At 44.4% G+C, this 17,104-nt stretch overlaps 1 protein-coding gene, 1 non-coding gene and 2 pseudogenes across 2 annotated transcripts; 1 reads left to right on the top strand and 3 right to left on the bottom strand.

The window, feature by feature from the left end:
- Positions 1–793: 793 nt before the first annotated feature.
- Positions 794–912, bottom strand: LOC133936790 (5S ribosomal RNA). The gene has a single exon (XR_009914866.1). It is a non-coding gene; the product is annotated as a 5S ribosomal RNA (ribosomal RNA).
- Positions 913–974: 62 nt separating this feature from the next.
- LOC133938612 (5S ribosomal RNA) lies at positions 975–1,093 on the bottom strand (annotated as a pseudogene).
- Positions 1,094–1,155: 62 nt separating this feature from the next.
- LOC133944079 (5S ribosomal RNA) lies at positions 1,156–1,275 on the bottom strand (annotated as a pseudogene).
- Positions 1,276–10,785: 9,510 nt separating this feature from the next.
- LOC133933458 (transcriptional regulator Myc-2-like) lies at positions 10,786–14,237 on the top strand. The gene is made up of 2 exons (XM_062380573.1): positions 10,786–11,059; positions 13,287–14,237. The coding sequence occupies exons 1-2, from the start codon at positions 10,786–10,788 to the stop codon at positions 13,913–13,915; spliced, it is 903 nt and encodes a 300-aa protein (XP_062236557.1). The 3' UTR covers positions 13,916–14,237.
- Positions 14,238–17,104: the final 2,867 nt, after the last annotated feature.

Genomic DNA, 17,104 nt, shown 5'->3' with positions numbered 1-17,104 from the left:
TTTTTTTCGAAAACAAAACACACAAAGAAGAGACGTCTTCTTCTTCGTCGAATGTTTATTTACATCGCCACTCCGGCTCCTCATAGCCTATTTCTGGCGGACAAATCGGCCAGTCAGGGACGGGTTATACAAGTGGTCATACTTTCGGATCTCTTCTGCCAAGTGCTCTTCTATTTGGTCCATATTCGTTCTTCTAAATCTTCCGTGATTTCCGCGTATTGTGGGGCATGACACCGGAAACTAGACTCCAGACGGGATGTAGTCAGCCGACCAATCACAAGCCTTGCGGGCTGCGTGAGGCCCGCGTCGTTTTGTCGTATAGTTGGCGGACGCACGCAAGCCGCCAGAGGGCTCGAAAGGGGCGTGTTGCGTGTCTTGCGTGCATGCGTGCGTCCGTGCAACACAAGTATAATTTGGCCTATAGTCTCTGGAGCACTTCCTCGCCGGCTATGATGCCCCCGAATAGTGCGTCACTGCCCCGGGGGACACACACACACACACTTAACAAGACGATCACAACTCTAATGTCCGGTTGGATTTACATATATGAGATAGAGAAGAAAGGGGGATGTAGAAAGAGCACAAGAATAGCTGGGAAAGAGAAAAAAAAGGCAAAAATAGTTCCACAGCAGCCACCCGCGGTGGCTTGCTACCGGGTCGCTGGATGATGACGTCACTCCGTGGTGCGTTCAAGGGCTGTCGGGCGTATTCAGGCTGGTGTGGCCGTAAGCGAATGAGGCCACCCTCTGAACCTTATTTATACGTGTAAAAACGTCAGGTAAAAGTGGAAAAAAGCTTAAAGCACCTGGTATTCCCAGGCAGTCTCCCATCCAAGTATTAACCAGGCCCGACCCTGCTTAGCTTCCGAGATCAGACGAGATCGGGCGTATTCAGGTTGGTGTGGCCGTAAGCGAATGAGGCCACCCTCTGAACCTTATTTATACATGTAAATACGTCAGGTAAGAGTGGAAAAAAGCTTAAAGCACCTAGTATTCCCAGGCAGTCTACCATCCAAGTACTAACCAGGCCCGACCCTGCTTAGCTTCCGAGATCAGACGAGATCGGGCGTATTCAGGTTGGTGTGGCCGTAAGCGAATGAGGCCACCCTCTGAACCTTATTTATACATGTAAATACGTCAGGTAAAAGTGGAAAAAAGCTTACAGCACCTGGTATTCCCAGGCAGTCTCCCATCCAAGTACTAACCAGGCCCGACCCTGCTTAGCTTCCGAGATCAGACGAGATCAGGCGTATTCAGGTCAGGGCCGGGTCTAGACAGGCATGTATGAGGGGGCAGCCACAAATCTTGAGGGGGCATTGTGCTCCTGCACCTTTTACCATGTCTAATTGACAAATTCACTCACTAGGATGCGGGTACACTGAACAAGTGCCTTGTAAAGTACTGTGGTCTCAAATGCTTGGCACACTTATTTCATTGTAGTTATTGTTGTTAGACTAACCATATATGAACTTGGGTTCTTAGTTGTATGTCCTACCCTCAACCTAAACTGACTGCACTTTGTCAGGCCTCTACCCTAAGACCTGCCAAACTTGGGTGTCCCTATGAAGACTAGCTTCTGTTGGTATAGCTCTTAGGGTCACTGAGGCACTCAATCCTCCTGACCACGATAAGGTGGCAATCCCTCAGGAGGATGTTTTTGTATTTTTTTGTATTTTTTTATTTTCATAACATCCTTAGGAGGATGTTTTTGTTTAGTTTTTTAAGTAAAAATTAAAGAAATAAAACTAAGGCTATTAGCCTAGAAAAAACAAACAACGTTGGCTAACTACAGCATTTTTGCTGGCCACTAATTTTAGTTAAGTTCTCCTAGGTCTCTAGGTCAACGTCAGCCTCCTGTTTCCCTTGGCAAACTCCCTCACAAATTCGTCCATGTCCAGCTTGTATGTAATTGACTTTTCATGGGCCAAGATAACCAGGTTCCTCTTTCTGTGATGCAGCATAGTTCTGCGAAAGGGGGTTAAGACACGGGACAGTGTGGAGAAAGAGCTCTCACATGCAGCTGAAGAAACCCCAATGACCAGTGCTGTAATGTATAACTTGTACAACAAGGGAATTGATACCTTGTAGTGCTGTAGGGTTTTGCACACTGTAGACAGATCTGGTTCATTGGGGCATTCCTTAAGCAACATGGGCTTTGCCACTAGGATTTCATTATTCAGACATCCTGCATCAGTGCCAGCCAGCTCAACCAAAGGATGCAACAGAGCTCCATGGAGGAATGTGCCAGATGTAGGCACAAGGCTGGACGTGGCCTTCATCAGCTCCAAATTCTTCTGGCAGAATCTTATCTCCAACTCGGTAATTGCCCGGTCCAGAATGTTTAGTAGAGGTCTTTTAAGTGTCTTATGGGGGGGACACTGTCATCTATGTCTGTGTGGCCCACTGTTGTAATTACAACACTGTCACTAAGGTGCCTATTCATTGTTCTCCCTCAAAGAATCCAGTGCTGTACCAACCTCGTTTGAGGCTCAGCACATATCCACAGACTGAGACTGTAGTATGGCATTTGCTGGTTTCAGTAGACCAAGCACTTGCACCAGAAACTTGCCAATTTTAAAGAAGTGCTGCCTCTTAATCTGGCAGAGCAGGCCTGATGCTTCAGTGCACAGATTCCACTGCAGCATCATCCTCCGTTGCCACCTCAGACATAACAGTGATTATTTGATCTCCATTCTCAGTAATGCAACGTGTCACCTCATAGTGGCTAGTCCATCGGATTTGAATTAGCCTCCTAAGATTAGGAGCATCATATTTTCTAGTGATGTAGTGGTGCTGAAAAAAGTTGCACAAGGAAGAAGACAGATCAAAAAATCTTTTAGTACATTGTTCGCTCTGCATGGCATGCACAACTACCAGGTGCAGTTGGTGGTTATAGCAGTGAATGTAGGGTATATACTTTCCCAGCTTCTGTTGGAGCAGAGCTTGAACACCTCCTCTCACCCCACTCATCACTGAAGCTCCATCTTAACACTGGCTCAGAATGTTGTCAGCACTGTAACCAGCATCAGAGAGGCACTTCAGGATCTCAGAGGTTTTGTACTGTGCATCTAGTTGGTCGAGGTCGAGCAACCCAATGAGATGCTCCTCGGGTAGGTAGGCACTGACAAATCTAATCATAACTGACAGGTTTTCGACATTACACCTGTCCCTGCTCCCATCACTCTTGAGGCAAAAACCCACAGCATCAGCATTTTCATATTTTTTTTTTATCTCTCCGAGCACCATGTTTGCCAGTGTGTCAATAATTTCATTTTGTATGTGATTTGATGTATATGATGCATTCCTTGGGATACCCTTGGCGATGCTGGCTAGTTTTTCATCTTTCTCAAGGGTATATTCCATTAACTTAAGAAAAAGCCCAGAAGCAATATCATCATCATCATGACCAGCAGCATCACGCCTGTGTTCCGTTGTTCCACGTAGACTCAACTCATTGACACAGAGGAACTTCACAGCGTTGCCCACAATCTTAACATAGTACCGTTTTTTCTCTACCTGTGTCTTGCCAAGCAATAATGTGTCAACATTTCCCCCAGTAGCCTCTCTCTTCTGGTGCTCAGCCCAGAGAGTAGAAGCATGGACATGGTTGTGGGAGGACAAATGCCTCTGCAGCCCTTTGTCACTTTCCAGTGCATTTTTCCAGTTGTTGAAACCAGTCAGAGTGAACACAACATCCCTCTCATTCACAGTACTGTATTTGCGACAGGGAAAGCAGAAACATGCATCCCGTTCAGCAGAGTATTCAAGCCATGGTCGTGTGCAGTACCAGGCAGGATTGAACGACCTCAGTTTTTTGCTAAATGCACGTTTTGGGTAGCTACTTAATAATAGCTGAGATGGTGCAATGGTGGTTAAGTCACATGGGTAAAATGGGAAGTTTGGGGTTAACTGTAAGAACAGCTGGGAAAGGAGGAGGTAGAGTAGAAGTAGTGCTTGCTGGTGTTATGCTAGCTACTGCTGGAGTGATGCAGGCAGCAGAACCACTACTAACGTTAGCTGATGCGCTGCTAGCTACAACACTGGTAGGGGTAGGTGCAGCGCTAGCTGCTGAGATGCTAGCTAGAGCATTTCCACCATGATCTCCATTGGTAGGGGCAGGAGGAGTATGTTTTTTAAAAGCTCTGAAAAACTGATGCATTGTATATGTAACCTCAGAATGATCAGCAGAATGGAATGCAAGCAATCTCTACACTAGTGTTGTATGTCACTTGTTTACAAGGCTGAGTCCCTGAGGAGAATGAGATACACAAGGTTGGGACAAGTCAAGTTTTACAGGAGTGGAAAAGTGAAGATGGGATTGTAAAATAGCAGCCAGATTGCAGAAGTTGGGTGGGGGCGGGGCTTTCTTTAGGGGTCTGCACGCACAGATCATTTGTGCTCAGTCTGTGGCAGGGAGCGGACAGTGCTCTCTCCCCGTGCTGTGACACATGACAGGGACTGTGGGCCCACACACCCTGATCTAGCAGAATAGGCTACAGCTTAGCTACTACAATAATTTGGTTATGTGGTTTTGGTTTTTGTTGTTGACTGAGCAAATAAAGATTTTCAAGAAAAATATTAACTCTTGTTTTTATTATGTTATTAGCAATTAAGTATGTCACTACACAAAACACTATGACCGAATTTAACAGAGCTCCTTTGCTTCGCAGTTTACTGCTGCAAGCTGCTATTAGAAACCTGACACTAGCTCATTTGCATACTAAAGGGTGATTGGAAGTTGGGCAGACAGCTATCCCTCACAGTGAACCGGCAGCAGGCCGATACACTGATCAGAGCGAAAAGGGGAGATGGAGCGGAGGTGAGAAACTTGACATGAGAAACAACTTGATATATTTTATATTTGAGGGGGCAAGCAAGACATTAAGACATTAAGAAGTGGAGTGGAGGAGAGAAGCATGAGATAATAAAAAATATATGAAATTTAATATATTTTGGGGGATTTAGTTTGAGGGGGCACAACATTTATTTGAGGGGGCCAGGCCCCCTCTTGCCCCTGCCTAGACCCGGCCCTGGTAGCCAAACCAATGACCAGGTAAAGCCCCAGCTATGCTGTTACTCACCAGACGGACATGGACATGTACCCAAGACACAAAGTCAAATCATGTTTATGCTCAAAAATAACAAACGAAAATAACAAACCAACAGACCCCCGAGAGAGAAACTGTTGCTTATTCCGACCAGAAAAGGTAGCTCCAAAGGTAAATCCCTCTAATTAGTGCCTAACAATTAATGTAATTAGTCCCACCCATGTAAGCTCAAAGCACTACATTCACACTCTAAATTAATCACACACCCTGGGCAACCAGTACATTATTTCAGGAAGCCACTGCAGAGGGGCGGCTCTAAACACACTAAACAAGACAATCACAACGCTAACGTCCGGTTGGATTTACACATAAGAAGAAGAAGAATAGGGTAGAAGTATCTAGAGTAAAATAAAAAAGCTGAGATGTGGTGGTAGATTTGGTGAAGGGGAGAGCCCAGTGTGCAGCCCTCTTAAATACTGGTCACCACAGGTGTGCCATATCACTGCAGAGTGAGATGGCAAGAGCAGTGAAAAAGGCAAAACGTGTCTATTTCACAGGTAAAATAAGTTTCTACGTCAATGTATTGTCCGTTTTTCGTTTGATAGAAAAATAGAGTATATTAATTGTAACAGTCCCCTGACAGCTTTTGCTGTTTGGGGGAAATTTCGATTTCCCCCAAACAGTTTGTCTGCTCCTTCCCGCAACAAACGGGAAGGAGCAGACAGCCTTAAAAACAATCAGGGACAGAGCAAGAGGAGAAGATGAAAGAAACTGAAGTGAAGGACGGACAACAAGAGAAAGAAAACAGACAGGAAAACGCCAGTGAGAGGGCACACGGACCAAACAAGTCCACCGCTGGTAAAACGAGGCACAGAGGAAAAAGAACAGCGCAGTACAACAAAGAGCTGACGGTGGAGGTGGAGGCACCAGAGAACGTGACAATGATGGATGTATTAAAGGAGGCGAAGAAACAATGTGGATACGTGGTGGGTTGCAGAGTGAGAGTAGAGAAGACTTTTGAAAATTAAATTGAAAGACGAAAAGGGGGACTAGTGCGTGTTTTCAGACTGTGTATAAAACCAGGGCACACATTTAGAGAGGGCCCGGATTTCCGATGCTTCAAGTGTCTGAGGACGTTATGTCCCACGCACAGGAGTGTATGGAGCGCAAAGAGGCCGTAAGAGAGGAGGAAGAGGAGGACGGACACGAGGAGAGGAAACGATAGAGGAGAAGAAACAACAGAGTGAGATGGAGGAGAGAGGATAGCAGCAAAGCGGGGACGAGGAGCAGCTGGAGGAGGACGAGGAGGAACAGGACGCAGAGCAGGGGAGCGCAATGGAAGAGGAGGAGGAGACACTCAGGAAAAGAGAAACGGAGGGAGGAAAGCAGCAAAGCGAGCTTGAAGGGTGAGCTGCTGAAAGGTTAAAATATAAAAAGAAAGGGAGAGAATGTATGATGGGGAGAAAGAATGACAGTATGTATGAGGAAGACATGGGTAGGAGAGGTGGGAGAGTCTGAAAGGACAAATAAACGAGCTGAGTAGGAATTATAGCAGAGGTATAGGATAGAGAGAGAAAGGGAGAGGAGGTTAAAGGAAGAGCTAGCTAGAGAAATAAAAAGGGGCAGAAAGGGAAGCAAGCTATGATCTAGAGGAGCTGGTCTCATCAAAATCTCGTTTGAAATGTTACTAAAGAACATCCGCAAAAATTCGTATGAAATCGACTTAATCGTGAGTAACGCCGGGTTCACACCGGACGCGGAAGCGACGCCGAAGCGAGGCGGTAGCGCTAATCCCTAAAGCGCCGGCGCTTGGCGGTTCACACCGGGCGCGGTAGCGTCGCCGAAGCGCCGCTGTTATCAGCCTGCAGTAATGACGGCATTTAATAATTTTTTTTCAACCATATACTTACTTGTTGCTCCAAAATTAACTGCATCCGTGTCCCAACATGTGTCCTTTTTAGTGTTGTCTTTATACAACATGTTCCGAGGATCATACAACTCACTGTACTTCTCCACTTCAATTATTAATTTAATGTCATCCATGTTGAAGAACTTCTCCGCTGTTTGCTCCGTTAAATTTCGGGTGTCGAGGGTAAATTACGTATTCTCCACTCAAGTCTATGTGGAGAATCTCTCTCTTTTTATCATTATGACTGCTTGTGTGGCTGTAGTGGATGGGCAGAGGGGGACATTTAATAATGTGTTCGGTAAAAGTGTTAAAATTAAAACTCCTGGACAACAGAAGGTGAATACAAAGTATGGGATGCATATTTGATCATTTATCTCATAAAAAATACGTCGTCAATATCGTTTAAAATCATTTTTCAGTGTGTTTCCTGTCGCGATACGCTCGCGTCAAGCGGAAAAAATAGACTCGACGCGAAACGATCGCTTCACGGCGCGAGGCAGACGCGGCGCAGCTCTGTGCTTCAGCCTCCGGTGTGTTCAGCACAACGATTTAACATGGGAGTGGATGGGAGCCAGAGGATTGGCGCTGCGCTTCGCCTCGCTTCGGCGTCGCTTCCGCGTCCGGTGTGAACCCGGCGTCAGGCGGCCGGGGACAGGTGCCCTATACGTTGCTCTCTCCGTGGAAACAAAATACATGGCGGATAATCACTTTATTCTTTATGGTAAATTAAATATTTTACTCGTTTATGAGTGTGTTTGATCAACTTTGAAGCAGCGCATTTTAGGATTATTTTCATAATCTTTTTTCAGATGGTTTGTATGATCTTTTGTTGTTAGTTTACTTTTAACGGATTTATTTTAATGTTGCTATGGACGCTTCCCTCGCTGCCACCATAGGCCGGCACTCACATATAAGAAACCGCAGTTTAAAACTCCCAAACCGGGACCATTGTGTTATCGATGTGCAGGACGTTGACGGGAACTTTGTGCTGGAACGAGTGAGCGTCCTGGAGCTCTTTGAAAAACGTATCCTTAGCATTACAGCTAACCGCTAGCAGGGGCGTGTTGGTCTGTTCAGCCTCAAAGCCATTGGCTAGCAACGGAAAGGGAAATGAGTGATTGACAGCAGGCACGTGCACAGACATTTTGGTATGACGCTCAGACCCCAGAGAAGGGCACCAATCGCCCAAATTATTTATGAATTTAAAAACAATAATAATAAATAAAAAACACAGGATATTTTCAACTCATATATTTATTTTTGTTAACAAACTAACTCAAATTATCAAATTGAATAAATAAATGAATAACAGGCAAAAACAGACAAAACACTCTGACAGAGTTGAAGCATAAGCAGCATTACACTAATAATATACCACAATATACCTCACCAGACTGTCATGTAGCTCAACTTAAGACCTACCTTTCATTTCAATTATAACGATTTTAAATGAAACAAAACTAGTGAACTTGTCTAATAAGTAGAACAGTAAAACTTCCTTTAAATTCTCTGCCTGTCTGTCTGTCTGTCTGCTTGTCTGTATCTCTCTCTCTCTCTCTCTCTCTCTCTCTCTCTCTCTCTCTCTCTCTCTCTCTCTCTCTCTCCATTGAACATGACACACGTCAGTAAGCATCTGGACAAGGATTTGAAATCACGGATTTCGTGAGTTTTTTGTTTGTTTATTTTTTAGGAAACGTCGGACCAGTTGCGACGTAATGTTTTCAATGCGGCGCTAATGTTGTGGTTAATTTATCACCAAACAACGTCGGGGGATCTAACAAACAGCGTTATTACCTGTTTGGCTGATGCTGCGGGTCAGAGAAGAAGTGGCTGCAGCCGATTGACGCTCAGCTGCATGAGGTAGAGGAGGAGGAGGAGGAGGAGGGAGGGGCACGGCGGAGGCTTGTGAGCGCCGCGGAGCATGTCGGGGTGAAATTCTCACAAGAACTCCAATAAATTCCCCGTCAGATATCAAAACACATTTGGGGGGAATTGATGACAGAGACTCATTTTTCTTCTTAAATATTGATGAATAAGAAAAAACTGGGCTCCAGCAGAAAGGGGCACTTTTCTCATCCAGGGCAAAAGGACCAGTGATTGAGCACCACTAGGGGTCTATCTGTGAACGAGCCTGATTGACAGGCTTGCTGGCCAACTAGTATCACTCTGACATGTCCTATCAGAGAGAGATGCAAGCTCATAGGCTAGCAATAGCCGTGACAGCGGAACACCACGTGGTGTCTTGTTTACCTTTTTTTTATAGGGCTACGTAACTTTAATAACGCCAGAACCTGCTAAAGCCCCATGTAAGCGCTGGAACCTATGTATTACTATAATTAATTTTTATTTAGATTCTGATTGAAACCGGGGAAATTAGGTAGTGAAATGGAAAACATCGAGCGTTTTATAGATATCTAGATCAGGAAACCGGAACATGCCCGGATAAACTGGGATGTCTGGTCTCGGTGCTGCCGAACATCCGCCTGGAATTATTCACCTCCCTGAGTTTTAGAGGTTTTCTTCTTTCTACCGAGTCCGGACGCCGAATGGCGGAAAACAGCAGAGAGAGGGTTCGACCGTCCCAGGAGAAGAGAGGGGAGAGCTGGGATATGCCACAACGGGACTTAGCTTTAGAGGAGACAATGTGACAGCAAACACAGTGTATGTTTTTACTCTGCAAATTAGCAACGATTCTCATCTACTATTCGAAACGCTTCGTCAACATGTCGCGCGATGGCGCTGCAGATGTTGTGTGGGGTCAACTCCACCGACTGAGAATGCAAACGAGTAAGAATGCATCACTCGCCCGACGGTCACTCTCATCGTTGACAAGTGAGTAAGTTGTTTATCGTTAACTGCAAATGACACTTAAAGCAAAACTCAGCTCTATGAAAATGATTCATCAATACGACAGTCTGCATGTATTGATTATTCAAATTCTATTTGCACAGGCTGCTCGTTTAATTACAACCCTCCACTGTGCATGTCTCCATCACGTGCACAGATAATTACCAGCATCGTGCACACTACAGCAGGGCTAATAAGGTCTGCTGTAGGTAATAATAGGTAATAGTAGGTGGTCAGGTAAGTTTAGAAAATATGTTAGCATGCTGATTGAGGATTATTCATCTGTTCATCTAGCCTATTTCTATTCAATTAACCATCATTTGCAAAATATTTTTAAAGTAGATTCCAATTGGCCACCTATTTATATCTCTGGCATTGCATTAGTGTTTTTACATATTTTTTCTCATCTTATTCTACAGAACAAAGCCATGTGCACAGTTCAGCCCAGCCAATGTAGAAGGAAAGGCTGTGTACATTTGCAAATACTGTGCAAAGACCTATGTTAAGAAAGACACAAAGATGCAGAAGCATGTAGTCAAGTGCCCAAAGTTTCCTCAGGGCTCAAATCAGCCTATGACAAAACAAAATGTTTATATTTATATCTGTATATGACAAGGTAAATACAGTTAGTATAAATTACCCACACAATTTCCAGTTTATTCCCGTTAATTCCTGTATATTCCTTTTAATTCCCATGGAAAGTTTCCAACTTTGAATATTCCCGGAATTTTTCAACCCTAATCCTGATCACTATTTGCAGCTGCAAGTTGTTAATAACTGTTAATTAGTCCATAGGTGTTTTATAGCAACCTAGGTTTTGTCTGTTTCCCCTCAGATTGCTCTATCTGTGATGTTGCTGACACTTTGCGCTGCTTCCAGGTTCACTGCCCGGCAGCTGTATGAAGCCGCACATCTGTATAAACAAGCTCTAACCACTCCTCCTTTGTTGTCTTTCCCAGCAGAGACAGGACGAGGACGTATCATGCCGCTGGATTCAAGTTTAGCGAGTAAAAACTATGACCTGGACTACGACCCTCTGCAGTCGTATTTCCACTCTGACAACGAGGATGACGCGGTGAACCAGAGCATCGTCTGCGGCGCTGACTCCATCATCATCCAGGACTGCATGTGGAGCGGCTTCCCCGCCGCGGCCAAGCTGGAGAAGGTGGTGTCCGAGCGGCTCGCCTCCCTGCACGCCGCGCGCAAGGACCTGGGCCCGGACACGCAGCCCCACAGCAGCAGCTGTAGTGAATCAGGTGGGTGGTGAACGTCTCGCCGTGCAGGCACAACCCTCTGTGCTGCTTCCCTCTGAGCGTGTATCGTATATTTGATGTTGTAGAAGTTGTTGATGATGAAGGTAGGATTCCGAGGACCCAGTAGTTTCAGTGTAACAAAGTTTATTACAAGAAATTACAGGTCGGGACGGGCATCTAGATACCCGGAGACACACAGCCAATAGTGAAAGTCTGACTTGCAGGGGATGAAAGCACACACATATAGGGAGTTTGGTTCCACCCATGACTTCAGGTAAAACACATCCCACATGGGATTTCTGACTAAATAAGGGTACGTTTTTGTGTCCGAACATGAAGACAAACTGGTCAAGAACATTCCTTCTGAACCCATTGTTGGGACATGGTTTTTGTGCAAACCACAGGCCTCCTTTCAGTCAAACTTGTAACAAACATGCCGCATGTGCTGGAGTGGACTCAATCTCCCAAGATGCAACAGGTTCCATTGATCTTTGAAAGTCAAGGAACTCAGTCTCCCAGAGGATGTAACAGGATGCTGCATGTCATGGGGTCAGGGCAATATCACACAAAGGTGTCAAGAGCCACCAGGGTCAACTCCTATTGGTCACTCTGGTCCAAGACCTGTGAGGTCAGCGGGGCCAATATAAGGAGAGGTCTCCCCAAGCTCTCTCTCTTTCTACAATCCTTCGAAGGCCAGCAGGCTGTCCAGCCTCTCTTCTCCTACATCGCCAAGGGGGGGGCCTGGCTGATCCAGCTTCCTTCTCTATCCAACCCACAACTGGAGGTCAGAGGTGCAGCTCCCCTGCCCACACTCTTCAAGGAAATCTCCTCGCCCTTCAAGCTCTACCAAACTCCTCGTAGCGACGCGATGTCCTGCAGGAAAACTTCAACGAGCATCTTAGCACACGGCTCGACAGAATCGCGAATGCAGAAATCTACGACCACAAAGCCAGGAGACATCACAGAACTGCAAACTGAACAGCAACTTCTTTTCCTCTTTCCCTCGGACTGGTAACATAATCTGGGCTTAATAATTATACTACGCTAAGCAAGACTGTTTATTTGATCGGTGTGTGCTTATAAGTTTGATATATGCTCTGACGTTGTAGGCATAAGTTAAAGGAAGGTTAATAGTTAGGCTCGCCACAGGCTTTGTCCCTGACAATCATTATCTGATTAACATCCACACAGACACGCATAGCATCTCACCTAGTTAAACCTTCCCCCTGTGCCGTGAGGCAACCTCAGAAGAAGGGGGGGGGGGGGGCTCTTATCTTAGGGAGCATTCTTTAAAGCATGCTAATTTACATTCACACACACACTCACACACCTCCCTGTTAGTTAGTTTGATTGTTTAGTAACTTGTGTTTTTATACTTTATTATGTTAATAATAAATGTTCTTCTTTCACAAATGTTCTGTCATTAATATTGCATAAGTGAATCTTGCCAACCGTTACACTGCTAAGAACTCCATAACCTTCATTGTTCATTATATAATCTTTAATGGTCAAATATTGAGATTTCTAATTGAACTAGATCTAAATGAGACTGATCTTAATCAATAAATTGGCTATCTTTTCCCTTCTATGAAGGGTGGTGCCCCACGATAACTTTAACCAATTAGGGTTATGATTCAATATTAATATTTTAAATATTAATGTTTTACATTTTATTTTGATAACCAAATTTATTGAGTGCCTAAAGGCACACCATTCTATGGTAACTCTTTTCAAGCACTATTGCACAACACCATCCATTAGCTGGTCAGAGACGATTCCCTAGGTCAAAAGTCATCCCCAACAGGTAAAGAGTAAATAAGACAAACATCTGGTGGAGTGTCCAGAGGGCCAGCACCATAAGTGTAAGCCTATCATTATGTTTTAAGCAAATGTCAACATGTTTTACTCTAACGAATACACGATACGTGCATGTGGCTGTGCATCACACACACACACACATCTCCATCACAACCGCTGATGAGGAGGAGCAGAGCCTCAGTATTGTTTTGATGCATGCGGGCTGCAGACAGGCGGTGGAGCCATGCTGCCATGTCATGTTGTAGACAGCTGTAAGATCAGCAAGATGCATGTTAAGCAATCCACTCCTATGCGGGGTAGGGTTAGCCCCCCCCCCCCCCCCCCCCCCCCCACACACACTGCTGTGACATTCATTTAAGGCAGGAATGCTTGTGCTGGAGCAGAGTGTTTCTTTTTTCTTTTTCTTTTGCAGAGGAGGAGAATGGAGACGAGGATCATGATGAGGAGGAAGAGGAGATCCAGGAGGAAGAGGAGGGGATTGACGTGGTCCCAGGGGAGAAGAGGCAGGCGGTGAAACGGTGCTACCCAAGTCCGATGGAGACAAGGCCCCCCAGCCCGCTCGTGCTGAAGAGGTTTGACGTCTCCACCCACAAGCATGATTACACTGCCCATCCATCCGTGAGGCAGGAGCAGCCGGCTGTCAGGAGGCTGAAGCTGGAGAGCAGCAGCAGTGGTGGAGGAGGAGGTGGAGGCAGCGGCGGCCACAGCAGGGTCCTCAAACAGACCAGCAGCATCCGCAAGTGTCTGAGCCGCCGGACGTCAGACACCGAGGACAATGACAAGAGAAGGATTGGAGGAGCCTTTCGGGAGCGCCAGAGGAGGCTGAAGCTCAAGTTGAGCCTTGTCGCGCTGCGCGACGAGATCCCAGAGGTGGCCAACAACAAGAAGGCGGCGAAGTCGGTGATCCTGAAGAAGGCGACAGAGTGTATCTACAGCATGCAGTCCGACGAGCAGAGACTCCTCACACACAAAGAGCAGCTGCGGAGGAGAAGTGAACTTTTAAAGCACAGACTGGCACAGATGCAGGGCTGCCGTGCTTGAAGTCTGAATCAAGACTTTTTGGCCTTTTGTTTTTTATGCAAGTTCAAGACTTGGGGGTTGTACAGTTCTTGTTGCATGGAAATTAAAAACGGATTAAGTTGTTTTGAAATCTCGTTTGATTTCGAAGTTAAAACTGCCTCAATAGATATTATGGGTGGATTCAATATTTAAAAGTTTATTTTTATTAATAAAATATTAAAAATAGGGCCGTCTCGTTGGGGGTCCAAACTAAAATTTACATTTTTATGTTTTTATATATCATTTATATTTCCTAAGAAAATTTATTTTTGGATCTCAATTGTCTGGATGTTCAGACCCAGTGTTTGTTTTTTTTTCCATTATGTTCATAGATTCTATTTGAAATATAAAAATTGTTTCCTCTTGAAATTGTGTCCTTGTTCTTGCAGTGAAAACACACACACACACAAACATTCCATCACTGGTTCTGCTATGAGTAGATGTACGTTCAAAAGAGCTCAAGGTACATGTTGGAGGTGGGGTGTGGGTACAAAAGAGAGAGGAGACAAACCACATCCATGATAAAAGCATCATGAATGACGTCCAGTTCTGATTAACAGGTTAATGTGGTGATGCTTAATGATGTTCAGGTGAAGACGACCATCTCCCACTGACTCTTTCTGGTGAGACATGAAGCGATTCAGGGGTCGAGTCCACATCATCACTGGAAGGTAGTTTTGATGCAGGGTCTCGAAGACCATCAGGTCATTTGGCCACCTTACCTGTTTTTAGAAAAGCCTGTTAATTAGGGCATTGCATTATAATAAACAACCATATCCCTCCTTTGTTTCCTGGTTAATTTATTCAGATACACAATAAATATACCAGAAACAGTTGAAACATATTTGGTGTTACACAAAACTAATGTCTCACAGGATTTACCTCTTGACCATTGAGAGCTTCAGGTCACTGGACTAAAATAGCTTGTATGACAGATCTGTCAAATAACTTGAAGTCAAGTCTCAGATTCACAAGAACACAGATGTAGTGTTTGAAAGATAAATAGGTTGCTTTCTTAAGTGCAGAGTCATGATAGAACTCAAATAATATAGGATTTTATCAAAATAAAAAAGTTTACATTTTTTAAAGAGGGAAATAAACCTTCCTCCTTGAACATAGCTGCTGTGTCTGATTCTGATCAATAATCACTTCATGTCATGTTTAATATGAAACACAACATTTTTTAAGTTGCAATCATAAGTGCAGCATCATAATAAAACCCAATGTATGATATTAACTACTCAAACCAAACCAGGTGAAGTTCACATTCTTAGTTTAAACATACCTGCTGCTTTGATTCTGATCAATAATCACTTCATGCTACGTCTCAGATGAAATTCGCAGCAAAGTAAAACATGTTGGTTTACAGTTACATGTATCAGTGCAGCATCTTCATGAAAATCAAAAAGTGTAAAAATAATATATGAAATATAGATACCAGGCTGAACCTACATCCCTAAACCTTCCTGCTCAAACACACCTGCTGCTTCTGATCAATAATCAATTAATTCCGTTGCAGCATCTTGATAAAACTCAAATATTACATGAAATATCAAGTATTATTATAAGTAAACTTCTGATTGTGATCACTTTAGGTCATGTCTCATGTAAAAGGTTGAACTTCTGCTTGGTGATTTGGATCTCATTGGAGACTTTGCTCTCATCAAAGTGAGGAGAAACGATGAGGAGAAATGATGAGGAGAAAGGATGAGGAGAAACGATGAGGAGAAAGGATCAGGAGAAAGGATGAGGAGAAACGATGAGGAGAAACGATCAGGAGGGACGATGAGGAGAAACGATGAGGAGAAACGATGAGGAGAAACGATCAGGAGAAACGATCAGGAGGGACGATGAGGAGAAAGGATGAGGAGAAACGATCAGGAGGGACGATGAGGAGAAAGGATGAGGAGAAACGATGAGGAGAAACGATGAGGAGAAACGATCAGAACAAACGATGAGGAGAAACGATGAGGAGAAACGATCAGGAGAAACGATGAGGAGAAATGATGAGGAGAAACGATGAGGAGAAACGATCAGGAGAAAGTATGAGGAGAAACGATCAGGAGAAACGATGAGGAGAAACGATCGGGAGAAACGATCAGGAGAAACGATGAGGAGAAACGATGAGGAGAAACGATGAGGAGAAATGATTAGGAGAAACGATCGGGAGAAACGATCGGGAGAAACTATCAGGAGAAACGATGCTCCATGGAGCTGGTAGTTCTAGAGTCCCTGTGCATCCTCCTCTACTTCTATAAGGGTGACCTAGATCTTCCTTTCCTATTGATGAGCTGTTCATTCAGGGATTTCTCTTTTTCCAGCTGTTGTTGGGTCTCCAGCAGGTCATTGCAGGCCTGGACTCTCCACCCTCGTTCATTTTGAGCGTTGTCCCTCTCGTTGTTCAACAGGTCTTTCAGATGTCTGATCTCTTTTTTTTTGCCCTGGTACTCATTCCTGGTGTACCTATTTCTCTCTCTCTCTCTTTTCAGTAGTCAACTTGAATCGTGACATGGTGGGACAACTTGCTCCTTCTTCCTGGGGTTGAATCAGGTTGAATCAGCAGTAATCTTGCTGTTTGATTCTGTCGTTGAGCAGATGCCTGATATTGTTTATCAAAAATCTTTCTCTCTCAAAGCTGTGAGATGCTCAGAATGATCAAACGCGAGTTCATAGGCAATGATTAAGTCAAGAGCTGCATGACACATCAAAGACACACAATGTCTTTAATCTTAGAGAATTCTTCTTTGATCTTGTTTGCATTGTTTACATTCTAAACAAAATCTGTAATTCAAATTTAAACATTAAAAGATGCTTCCCTTTTAATATTGAAAACATGGTTAATTGATCCTTAAGTGATTGACAGGCCTAGAAAACATTGCACACCGTTTTTATCAATGATCAATTGAAATGTTGATGTCACTCCTTGTTTTGCTGAGATCAGCTTCTTCTTCAGTGACTCTACAACAAGTGTGCTGCATCAAAATACACATCCATATATTTATATAAATTTCCATATGACAGGACATGTCAGAGTGATACTAGTTGGCCAGCAAGCCTGTCAATCAGGCCCGTGCACAGATAGAACCCTAGTGGTGCTCAATCACTGGTCCTTTTGCCCTGGATGAGAAAAGTGCCCCTTTCTGCTGGAGCCCAGTTTTTTCTTTATTCATC

Source organism: Platichthys flesus, chromosome 22, assembly GCF_949316205.1.
Source record: "Platichthys flesus chromosome 22, fPlaFle2.1, whole genome shotgun sequence".
NCBI lineage: Eukaryota > Metazoa > Chordata > Actinopteri > Pleuronectiformes > Pleuronectidae > Platichthys > Platichthys flesus.
This window is presented reverse-complemented; position numbering and strand designations above follow the sequence as displayed.